The sequence below is a fragment of the Caloenas nicobarica genome, chromosome 1 (assembly GCF_036013445.1).
Source record: "Caloenas nicobarica isolate bCalNic1 chromosome 1, bCalNic1.hap1, whole genome shotgun sequence".
NCBI classification, from domain to species: domain Eukaryota; kingdom Metazoa; phylum Chordata; class Aves; order Columbiformes; family Columbidae; genus Caloenas; species Caloenas nicobarica.
In genome coordinates, this window is record NC_088245.1 from 196,273,951 (window position 1) to 196,286,047 (window position 12,097).

Sequence of the window (12,097 nt, forward strand, 5' to 3'; positions counted from 1 at the left end):
AAAAAACCGAACAAACAAAAAACAAAAAAACCACACCAACATATGAAGGTTACAGTAAAAATCCAATGCTGTGAGAGGCAGGGAGAAAAACTTCTACAGGGAATGAACCCCACAGATGTTCCCAGATTCTTGGCTGGAAATATTTAGCAACTTGTCCATATTTAAGAACCGAGTGAAATAAGTACTTCAGAGTATTTATTTTGGTATAAACTCCATGTGGATATACTTATTCTGGAAAAACAATGCCAGCATAGCAAACTTTGATAAATTTCTAAAGGAAGACAAAGTCTGTGTGCAGACTTTGAAATGTAGGTACATAACCCCAACATTTATCTATTTTCTCTTTACTGGGTCCAATCAAGAAGTTACGAGTAAGTCTGAAATCGGAAGCACGAACTGAACTATATCTGGTATTGCTAACTGAAACCAGTGTTCCTATTGGAAATTTGGTGGTGAAATATTAAAATTTCATAATTTTAGAACTTGAAAACACAGTTTATGACTATAGGCTCATGGATGACAGAAGGAATTTCTTAGGACAAAAATACCTAGTAATTTCCAAATCCAGATGGTAGACATAAGACTAAAAAAAAACCAGACACACACAAACCATCCAAGCAAACAAAAAAAAATCCTCAACCTCGAAACCAGGGGATGCGAACTCAATACCAATAGCAACAAGAAACTGCAGGGCTCTTGTTTGCGAGACAGCACTGATGTTGAGATTCTGCCACAGGAAAACACTCAACTTCTAATAAAGGGCAGCAGCACACTAAATGGCAAGGCGCTCTGTAAGATCTTTCTTAGAGTCTTTGTTCCTTTACATCTACAGTGGTTGTTAATTTTTAAGAAAACTGGGTCAGTGGGCTCCTTGGAGACAGAAAAAGTTATTCCTTTCCTTGAGGAGACACTGAACTTGGGAGATTTCAGAGCATGGCTGACAAGAGGGAGATGGGAGCATGTCCCTCCATGACAAGGAGCTGCACGAAGGAGCAGAAAGCAACCGATCAGGCTTCAGAGGTTCCGAAGAGAATGTACTGTGAACCCCAGGGGTAGAATTTAAACATAAATTGTGCGTTACTAAAATCTTAAATAACTTACATGATTTAGTCTTTTAAATATTTTACTGGTAGGTTTTTCCCCAACAGAAAGTACAGGAATGTGTTCAGGGAAGCTCCTGCTGCCAACATGAAATAAACTGGAAGAGATGGGACAATTTTTTTTTTTTTTCACTATTCAAACATTCACTTTCTTAAAGGAAAAAACCCTTTCCTTAGAATCCTCAATATTTGCAGATCTATGGTACAGAATTAATACCTTGAGTGTAAAAAATGCTGGAATTATATGCAAAGAAACAGATAACCCTTTCCATCTCCAAGGACCCATCTCTCTCTTACAACCTATAAAATAATCCAGTTTTAACTGGTTTCATCTCTGAGCTTTCCTGAGTAAAGCACTGAGATATTGGAAGTTATTGCAAAGAACTATGTATATCACTGATATTGAACTGATATTCCCTAGAAACCAAACAAAGCCTGTTTAACACACTTCAGAGTGATCTCTTAATTATGAGTTTTGCAGAATAGGAACATTCTGTCTGATGATCTGCTTTGCTTACTGATACCATCATGGGGGAGACACAGAGGAATATTAGCTCTACTACATTTGTGGACAGCTTTCTTCTGTCCGTTTCTCAAGTGCTTTAAATTTTACATTTACTGAAAATCCAAACCAAGATACTTGTAGCATAAATTCGGAATCCTTTTATCAGTGTTTCCCTTTGTGAGTTTCATTTTTAAAATGTCCTAGTGTACATGTACATACTTACTCTCTGGAATTGAAGTAAAAGTGAAATAACTAAGGGTGTATTTACACATTACCTGACACCAAAAGGGAGCCAGCAAGTGTTACTAGGAGCAGAATATCTTAAGAAAGACTTAATGTCTCCTCACGTGACTATGTAGCTTTGAGGCAATTCACTGGATAGGAAGAGCAAGCTTGAACACTTTGCGGCTCAACAGCAGGGATAATGCTTTCTAAACAAGAAGCTGATTTTAATTTTAAAATCTTACTTTATCACAGGAATAGCAAGAAAATGATGCACGTGCACAAACACACACACACTCCTCTGAACAGAGCACAAGTTATGATCTCATACCTTTCACAGCCTGTAGCTTTTCCATAGATTTTTTTTTTCAGTTTAAAAATTGGCACTAACATGAATAATTTACTTTTACTTATGTAATCTGTCAATGTTGCAGCTTTGTATATAGCAAAAAGGAGTTCTACGACATGGACAAATTCTTAGGCTCTCCTTCTCTCCCTATAGTGGCACTATTACTTGGCTCAGAAATACACTTTATACAGTCTGGCAAACAAGTAGGAAAGATGACATTCCAGAGACATGGAATTATGCAGGTGGCTCCAGCATTCCCATCACATCCACATAAACCATCTTTCGCTAGTACTTAAAACAATCACAGAAAAGGTGGGGCTCAAAAATCATTCAGACAGATATCAGGCTGATCAGTAATTTAAAACTAAAAACCCAAATAATGCAAAACACGAGCCTCTCTAAACCAGGAAGTTAATACACATTTTGTCTTGAAGTATCATAAACGCTCTTTTAGCTTCATCTATGTACCTAGCGATCCTGTACAATCACAGAAAAAAAACCAAGCTTACCTGTTCTCTTATTTCTTTTAATTTTTCCACTTTCTCGAGCTTCGTTTTATATTCCTGGACTTCTTTCAGCCCCATATCTGTGCAGAGACGAACTAAAAATCGGAGGCCTAATTGAAAAGCAAGACATTGTTAAAAAAAGGCTTACAAGCAGGTCAAACCACAAGGCACCCTAAAAGAACCGGACATAAAGAATGGCAAACAATGCAAATTAACTGTGAATACAAGGTAACTGTACTCCAGTATCACTATGAAAGTTGTGATATTTTTAACATAATTCAGCATTTTCTGTGATGCAGTGTCTGTATCCATGAACAGTGCAAATAGCATGTATATATGTGGAAGGCACAAGACGTACTAACTCATACGGTTTGGAACTCTTGACATTTGAAAAATATTTTGGAAACTGGAAAGCATAATAACAGTATTAAGTCATTACTGAGGAGCCACATCAATAGCATTTTGTTGAAAACAATTTTAGAAATGCCCAGTGAATCAGAATGACTTGTTTTTTCTGTTGCTGTGGTTGATTTTTTTAAAGATTAGTATTTATAGAATTAAAAAAACAACAACAAACTAGGCATGAAGATCAACTATAACTGTATGATGGAACTAAAAGAACCCCTAAAAAGTCTCCTGAGACACTACACCAGACTCCAGAAAAATTGTTGCTATTCCTATGTGTTTATCAACACCTCTGTGAAAAGAGCTGCCTCTGAAGCAGAAACAACTATGACGTGATCCATTGCTCTCCCGACTGCTCTCACAAATGTTATTTTCCTGTTGTGCTAAGTTAGTTTTCTGCTGGTTTAGGGAGCTGAACTTGTCACTGAGGGATCAGATAAGCATCACAATAAGCATAAGTAAGATGGCTGGAAGCACATGGCCAGAGAGGGATGAGTGAGGAACCATTGTTTCAGCTGTAGAAAACTGTAAAATCAGTTAAATTGTCTTGTCTAACTCTTGCCTCCATTTTGTGATTTGTAGAAACTACGTTCAGAAAAACATCAGCATTCTAAAAGGTTTGCTAAAGACTCTGCCTCTCTGAAATATGTGCGACCAATATGAACGTGACATTTTGCTTGTCACTTTGACAAGTCATAGTATTGCATTTCTCTTGTACAACAGAGGTGTATGATATCTCTCTAAAAAAATCAGTACCTTTGTTAAAGCAGAACGATACAATTTTATTTTAAAATAGAGTGACTGTTCTTCCCACATAGCATTTTAAAAGCATAGGCTTGTTGGTGACAACCTCGTATTTTGAAATTAGTGAAGCACACAGTGTGGCACGTCAGAAGATGTTTTCACAACCAGTGACAACCCCTATTTTCTATGGCACTTTTTCATCCAGAGTGTGACTGATTCTGCAAAATGTCCTATGCTTCAAAGTTATGTTTCCTGTAGTTTAGTTTGAAATTTTCTATGGATTTTCCAGAGACTGGTTAACGAACTGTACTTAAAAACCCAACAACAAAATCTCGCCCTCTGCACTCTTTTGGACAGCCTGGCTTTAATAAAACTTCACAATAAGATTTTCTCATATCTAGAGACTTAAAGCAGGAGTTTCAACTAGCGAAGACTATAAGTAAAAATACATATATTTTATCATAAGAAAGATAACTAACGTAGGTGTCAAATTTAGGAAGTATGTATGAGAAACAACTCAACCAATTTGTTTATTTTCATCTCTCTTCTTCAGCATAACTCTGATATTTCTTAAATCATGCTTTAGTGTTGTCACAGAAAACGTGCAGCATTAGCATGAATAAAAATGTTAGTTTGTGAAAATATTTTCACATGAAAAATACTTACATCAGATGATTACTAACACACATATGCTGTATAAGAAAGTTTCCTTTGATAGTTGTACCACTCAATGAAACAACTTACATTCAACATTCTCCGGGAATTGTCTGTGAATGATTTTGTATTTCTCTAGAGCTTTCTGGTAGTTACCTGCAAACAAAACAAACTTCTATCCACATTTCCAAACATAAAAAAGAATATCTGATGAGAAATTGATACAATTTAACATCACTTCATATTTTTAGTTTATGATTTAATATTATAAAACCAAATGTGATAAAACCAAACTTCACATTCTTTAATTACTGATAGTAAAAATTAAGAGCATCTGAAAACAGTCCAAATTACTCAGTAAATGACAGAATTAATGAAGAAGAGTTTCCTGATTTTTGTCCTTTTTTGATCTGCTTCTAGGACCCCACTGTTGTACAAGGCAAGACAAGATGTATCAGTCATATCAGGGCTTATCTGAGGCTGCAGATGTATGGACTGGTCAGATGGAAATGCGTAACAGCGGAGCTCTGCCTACCCTTCCTTCCATCACAATCCTGTTTGAGTGCCTCTCCTTTGCCCGGATCTGGTAGCAAAGTAATTATTCTTTAAGACTTTTGCTTCAATTTTGCCTCAGCTCGATTATTATGGAAAGCACTGATAGACCCTGTGAATTTAAAATCTTATATCCATAAAATATCTGACTAAAAAAGTTTATTGAGATATCACTATTTTTACTTTCTTAGTGCAGGGTACCGATCAAACTGACCTGCCGTGTGTTAACACAATGAGCTGGGAATGTTGCCAGTGAGTCATAAATTATCTAAAAAGCAGCCAAAACCATTAACTGTTTTCCCAGCAAAGAAACACAATCTGTCTAGTTTTGGCTGGTGTTGACTGTTCTTAACTCACTGACTTCCCAAAGTCCTGCTCCTTTTCTCACTGTTGTACTAAGTAATTGAGCAGAGTGAGAAAATGCACTTATTTATTAAGGAAGCCTGTTCTGCAAAGTTCTAAGGAAACATAAACAAGAATGACACAATGGACAGCAAGAAAGAAGAAAAATCCCTTAATCATCAAGTGTCTTGAATGCATTTTAGGTGATGAAAAAAACCCAGAATGATTAGTCTCTTTCCATTTTGCTTATTGGCATATTATATCCCCAGTAAGCAAATACAGCACAAAAAGGCTGTCTTTTGTGTGTGTAATGCAAATACTACTTTAATACTGAAAAATTATACCTGCTGTTGAAAATGAATGGGAATTAGGCAAGTTTAAATTTTAATTACTTATGTTGGATCAGATGGTATTATAACAACATTAAATAAACTTCCTATCAGATCATTTATGCTGTACTATCTTCTTTGTTTTACTTATTTAAATGCACAAGGAGTGTTTCATGCATAAGTCAGTGTAGGCATGCTTCCTGGACTTAAAAGAAAAGTCACATGTTTTTACATAAACAGAAAATTGATAGTAAGTCAAGAGAGGTTCTCCTCCCCCTCTACTCTGCCCTGGTGAGACCTCATCTGGAATATTATATCCAGTTCTGGGCCCCTCAGTTCAAGAAGGACAGAGAACTGCTGGAGAGAGTCCAGCGCAGGGCAACAAAGATGATGAAGGGAGTGGAGCATCTCCCTTATGAGGAAAGGCTGAGGGAGCTGGGTCTCTTTAGCTTGGAGAAGAGGAGACTGAGGGGTGACCCCATTAATGTTTATAAATATGTAGAGGATGAGTGTCATGAGGATGGAGCCAGGCTCTTCTCAGTGACAACCAATGACAGGACAAGGGGCAATGGGTTCAAACTGGAACACAGGAGGTTCCACTTAAATTTGAGAAGAAACTTCTTCTCAGTGAGGGTGACAGACACTGGAACAGGCTGCCTAGGGAGGTTGTGGAGTCTCCTTCTCTGGAGACATTCAAAACCCGCCTGGACGCCTCCTGTGTAACCTCATCTGGGTGTTCCTGCTTTGGCAGGGGGATTGGACTGGATGATCTTCCGACGTCCCTTCCAACCCCTGACGTTCTGTGATTCTGTGAAAATTCATAACAAAATAATATGTAACTGAATTTTCAAACAAACTTTAGGACCAGGATTCACATCAGGCAGAAAAGATCAAAAGAAAAAAAAAAAATCAAAACATCAGGGAAAACAAACCAAACCATAGAATCATAGAATGGTTTGGGATGGAAGATACTTTTGAAGAATGTAGAATTGTTTAGGTTGAAAAAGACCTTTAAGATCATCAAATCCAACCATTAACCTAACACTGCCAAGTCCACCACTAAACCATGTCCTTAAGCACCACATCTACATGTCTTTTAAACCCCTCCAGGGATAGTGACTTCACCACTTCCCTGGGCAGCCTGTTCCAGTGCCTGACAACCCTTTCTGTGAAAAAAGTGTTCCCTAATATCCAATCTAAACCTTCCCCGGTGCAACTTGAGGTCATTTCCTCTTGTCCTATCCCTTGTTACTTGGGAGAAGAGACCAAACCCCTCCATGCTACAACCTCCTTTCAGGTAGTTGCAGACAGCGATAAGGTCTCCCCTCAGCCTCCTTTTCTCCAGGCTAAACAGCCCCAGTTCCCTCAGCTGCTTCTCATCAGACTTGTGCTCCAGACCCCTCATCAGCTTCGTTGCCCTTCTCTGAACTCTCTCCAGCACCTCAATGTCTTTCCTGTGGTGAGGGGCCCAAAACTGAACACAGGATTTGAGGTGCAGCCTCACCAGTGCTGAGTACAGGGGGACGATCACTGCCCTGGTCCTGCTGGCCACACTATTCCTGATACAAGCCAGGATGCTGTTGGCCTTTTAGGCCACCTGGGCACACTGCTGGTTCACGTTCAGCTGCTGTCAGTCAACACCCCCAGATCCTTTTCCACCAGGCAGCTTTCCAGCCACTCTTCCCTGAGCCTGTAGCGCTGCCTGGGGTTGTTGTGACCCAAGTGCAGGACCCGGCACTTGGTCTTGTTGAACCTCATACAATTGGCCTCGGCCCAACAATCCAGCCAGTCCAGATCCCTCTGTATGGCCTTCCTACCCTCCAGCAGATCACCCAACTTGGTGTCATCTGCAAACTTACTGAGGGTGCACTCGATCCCCTTGTCCACATCATTGATAAAGAGATTAAACAGAACAGATCATCTAGTTTCACTCTTCCTGCCATGGGCAGGGATATATTTCACTGTATCAGGCTCAAAGCCTCGTCCAACCTGACCTTGAACACTTCCAGTGATGGGGCATCCACAGCTTCTCTGGGCAACCTGTTCCAGTCTCACTGCCCCAATCGTAAAAAATTTCCTTATGTCCAACTTAAGTCTACCCCCTTTCTGTTTAAAACCATTTCCCCTTGTCCTGTCACTACAGGCCTTGGTAAAAAGTCTCTCTCCATCTTTCTTATAAGCCCCCTTCACATATTCTCCACGCTGAACTCCAACTAACTACAAAAAAAAAATGTTACAAACATCCAACCGATTATGAAAAAAGTTACAAAACTTACCACTTCTCCTGTAGCAACTGGCAACCATCAGCTGCCATTTCTCTTGTGTCGGTCTGCATATAAATAAAATCAAATTATGCACACTGCCAAACAACGAATAAGCAAAATAATCTGCATAGCATTGGTAAAGACCTACTACTAAAACAGTCTTAAAATTTTATATCTAGCTTATTGCCTTCCTAGGAAGAATTTAGCCTGCTCGGGTCACACAGAGCTTACCCCTGCATCATGCTCCTGTGTGCAGGCCTTGTTGTTGCTCATTTGTAGTCCCATGTCATTGTCTTTCTCCTGCTCATTCTGTGCATCAGACACAATTAGACCCGACATGTGAACTGCTAGTCTTTGTCTGAGGTATGGAACCATGCAATGGGGGAGAACAAAATGCTAACTGTATTTGGAGGGAGTTCCACCAGCAGGGTCCCACAGACACCCAAGCGAGCCCTGCCCAAAGCACACTCCCCACTTACAGCTCCGAACCCCGGCTTCGCCTCTGTCAGCGCCTCGATGCCCTAGCTGCTGCCTGCCCTTGTCTTTTTAGCACATAATGGTGACAGATACAGTTAGAGAAAACATTATTTGAGATGTTGAGCATGTACAACAAAATTGTTGGACTCTCGCCTCATTCTTCCCAAGATAACGTGAAAATTAGGAAATTTTCGTGTCAGCAGTGTAAGGATGCTCCGTAAGCCGAAGCACTATTCACATATGGCTTACAACTCTGCAGTAGCTTATCCCCATGGCACTCCATGCTAACATTTCCAGAATAATTTTCTACTTTTTCTCTGCAGTTTTTCCCTCTAGTCACAGCACAGGCCATTTTTAACTCTCAATAATCTGTCTGCCTGGTAGTTGCCAAACTAGCTTATAAAGGACAGCTTTTTTAGTTTTGGTTGAATATGTCTCCTGCAAACAATAAAGGCAGCCAAGCAGACATCATACGCAGTTCAGTATGAAAATTCTAGAGAGAATAAATTGTCAGTGGCCTGCACATTAGCTGCACAACTCCTTTTATTAACGATAGATTTCTGCATGCTGGTAAATGCAAAATAATGAAAAACTGTTTCTCATTTCATTGTTTAACATTTTAGAATGCAATTTAAAATTTAATTATTGCGATTAAAACACTGAACACACTAAATGTTAAACTAAAAAATGCTGATGGCACTTAAAGTTGTAACTTTAAAATGTAACTTTATTTACAATTAGTAGCAATTTATAACCCAACATTCATATTTATCAATTAGCATATCTGGACTCTATTTTTAACGCCAAACAAACACCAAAACATCTCTGTTCTGTTACCGCCATTAACAATCTCAACCCACAGAGAAAAAAAAATGTCTGTATTACAGATAGATTACAACTACAAATAATAATGAAGATTTTCACATGCCAATTAAGTACTTTACAATCCACATATTTCATGTTTCATGCATGGACTGAGTGCAACACGAACCATAAAATATTCAGATCTTTGCCAAAACAAGTTATGAAATAATTCTTTTTAGTTTCAGCTGTTTCTTTCCAAAGTGTCTAAGAAGGCCATGCATGTCAGCATATGCGATCTCATAGCTTGACTAAAATACAACTTAAGGTGGCCAGTATTTATACCGAGAAGAATGCTGGCAAACCTGTGAACTATCTCCTGTGTATTTTCATCTAATCTACACCTCTAATTCTTTATACCACAGTTTGGGTGAAGTTTATATTTTTCTATTTATTTTTGTTTCGATTTTTAATCCTTATTTAAAACTCAGATTTTTCTCTTCTATAATTAATGTCTACTTTAACTCAAGCCCTTTCAAAACCAGAATTATTATTTTTACTGAACTTCTAACAACCTGTCCACAGTACAACCTTGCCTTGAATTATATTGTACATGTTTTTGTTCATATGCTGTCTTGTTCAGATTCACAGAACAAAAAGAATGTCAAATTTTAGGTAATCACAAGACAAGCCATAACTGAGTCTTGCTTAGCCTGATTTTTGATAGGTTTCCCAAAACACAAAATAGAGAAATTCATACCTGTTGGAGTGAATTTTAGTTGCATGAATTTTAGTTGGTTTAATACCACAAAATTCTTCATGACCATATAGACAAATATTTGTTTCCACATATAAAGACCATACGCATGTCTTTTTAGAATTCTTTTTGAACTCTGGATTATAGATTTAAATTTGACCAAATTTTTGTTTATTAACCATTTGTCTGGTAAGCTCACTTTCTGATCCAAAATAAAATATATGGCCTATATACTTTCTTAAGTGTGCCATATTCTGCTAAAGGACAATTTCAGCAATTCAGTTGCTGAACTGAACTCAGTGTATTTCAAAAATATCAGGATCAACTTGATCTGTCAACTTATTAATATTTTCACTGACCGTTGGTAATTCTGCACTTCACATTTTTGCTTATTCTTATACCTCATTTGTAATATCGTTTTTATGGAAGTAGAAGTTATGCAAAAGTGGAAATGTAGCAAGAACTGCTAAAAGATGCATTTTCGTAAACCATCACATTCTTACCACACAATAAAATAACAGAAAGGAAATATTTCACAGAAAGCCAGAGACAGAGGGTCATGGTGGCTTAGGAGAGCTGCTCCTCACTTCATAGCTGTGTTTAATGGCAGAGGATGGAGAAAAGAGATTCTAATACCTACAACTATCTTGGGCCCAAAGAAGGATCCTACATAACACTGAAATTGCACAGTAAGAGCAAAACCACACAGCAAACGAACAGTAAATTGAGAAAATTAAATAATATCCCAAATATTCTTAACTCTGGTATTTTCTTATAGTATTAAAGTTATCTAACTTATTTATCTCTAGGTATACTTACGGATGTCTAATCGCAAAATATTTGAGTAGGCATAAAATAATAATTACTTACAGGATAAATGCTGCTCTTTCAAAGTACTCAATGGCTTTTTCACAAAACTGGGTGTCAATGTAATAGGCTCCAAGCCATTCAATGACCTCAATGTTTGAAGGGAAATACCGGTATGACTGACAAAATAGGAAAGGTGAAAGAAACACAATTTTAGTGATAAACAACATCTTTATGTTACTTCTGGAATATCTTACTCAAGTGTTTAATTCTCCAGATGCCAAAAACGTGTAATATATGAATAGAAGTAGTGTGCTGTAGTAAGTAATCCTAAAAAAAAAAAAAAAGGCACGGCAAGTTTTCTAATTACAGAATGCTTTTTAGAAGTTACCTGAGATGAGTTTGTCACATTTTCCATCTTGCCTTATTTGAAATATTATTTTAAATAGTTTGCAACAGCAAAAATGTTTACTTAGATCATGTCTACATGTGAGTAAGTTACCTAAAAAATTACACGGTGCTAACTAACGTGTACAATTCCACACTCAAATCAGTCTGCTGGAAAACTCACCTAAAAACATTCTTTGCTATGAAATACATACATAAGTAACATTTTCAGCTTTTTAGAAATTCCCACTGAAATAGGCAGCAAAATTATCACCAAGTACAACCCCACGAGTAGTCAGATTGCAACACAGCCTTTGGAGATCCTCGCTTTACGCGGATAAAGGAACTCTCAGATTGCAGCAAAGCAACTTCCAGTCTTATTCCTGTTTCCAAACTGGAAGAATCTCTACAAACTAGTCAGTACTGCAGCTGGCTTCAAATGACAGAGGATGCTGAGCTTCAGGCAACTGTGTATACATCATGTGTAGCTATACCATTAATATATATATATGAACCTACATACATAAATACAAACACCTTTTATATATACATACATCTCCACATTCATTACATAGATAAAGCTTCCAATCAACGTAGTCAAGTTACACACCTTTAAAATTACATTTATTGTATCATTTTTTAAATTTCATCTCAGACTATATTTTAAATTAAAATTGTTAGAGGTTAATGTAAACAACCACCATAGGAAAAATGAAAGTCTATGTGTTTCCTTATGATCTGACTACAAAAATTAGATTTTATCAACTCTCCCTCCAATTTTTTTTTTTGGATGACATTTTAAAAAGTTTAAATTAATGAATTGTTAATTTGATACAGAAATCTATGGCAAAATTTTTTTTATTATGACAAAGTGCATTAGAAAAGCAATAAGGAGC

At 37.5% G+C, this 12,097-nt stretch overlaps 1 protein-coding gene across 2 annotated transcripts in view; it reads right to left on the minus strand.

Moving 5' to 3' along the window:
- The window catches only part of IFT88 (intraflagellar transport 88), a 49,164-nt gene that overhangs the window by 10,342 nt on the left and 26,725 nt on the right, over nt 1-12,097 (minus strand). For both annotated transcript variants that reach the window (XM_065632133.1, XM_065632142.1), the window contains exons 20-23: nt 10,878-10,993; nt 7,985-8,037; nt 4,576-4,641; nt 2,686-2,792 (exon numbers count right to left, since the gene is read on the minus strand). In XM_065632133.1, coding sequence (XP_065488205.1) covers nt 2,686-2,792; nt 4,576-4,641; nt 7,985-8,037; nt 10,878-10,993 — 342 coding nt within the window. The remainder of the gene's footprint in view (nt 1-2,685; nt 2,793-4,575; nt 4,642-7,984; nt 8,038-10,877; nt 10,994-12,097) is intronic.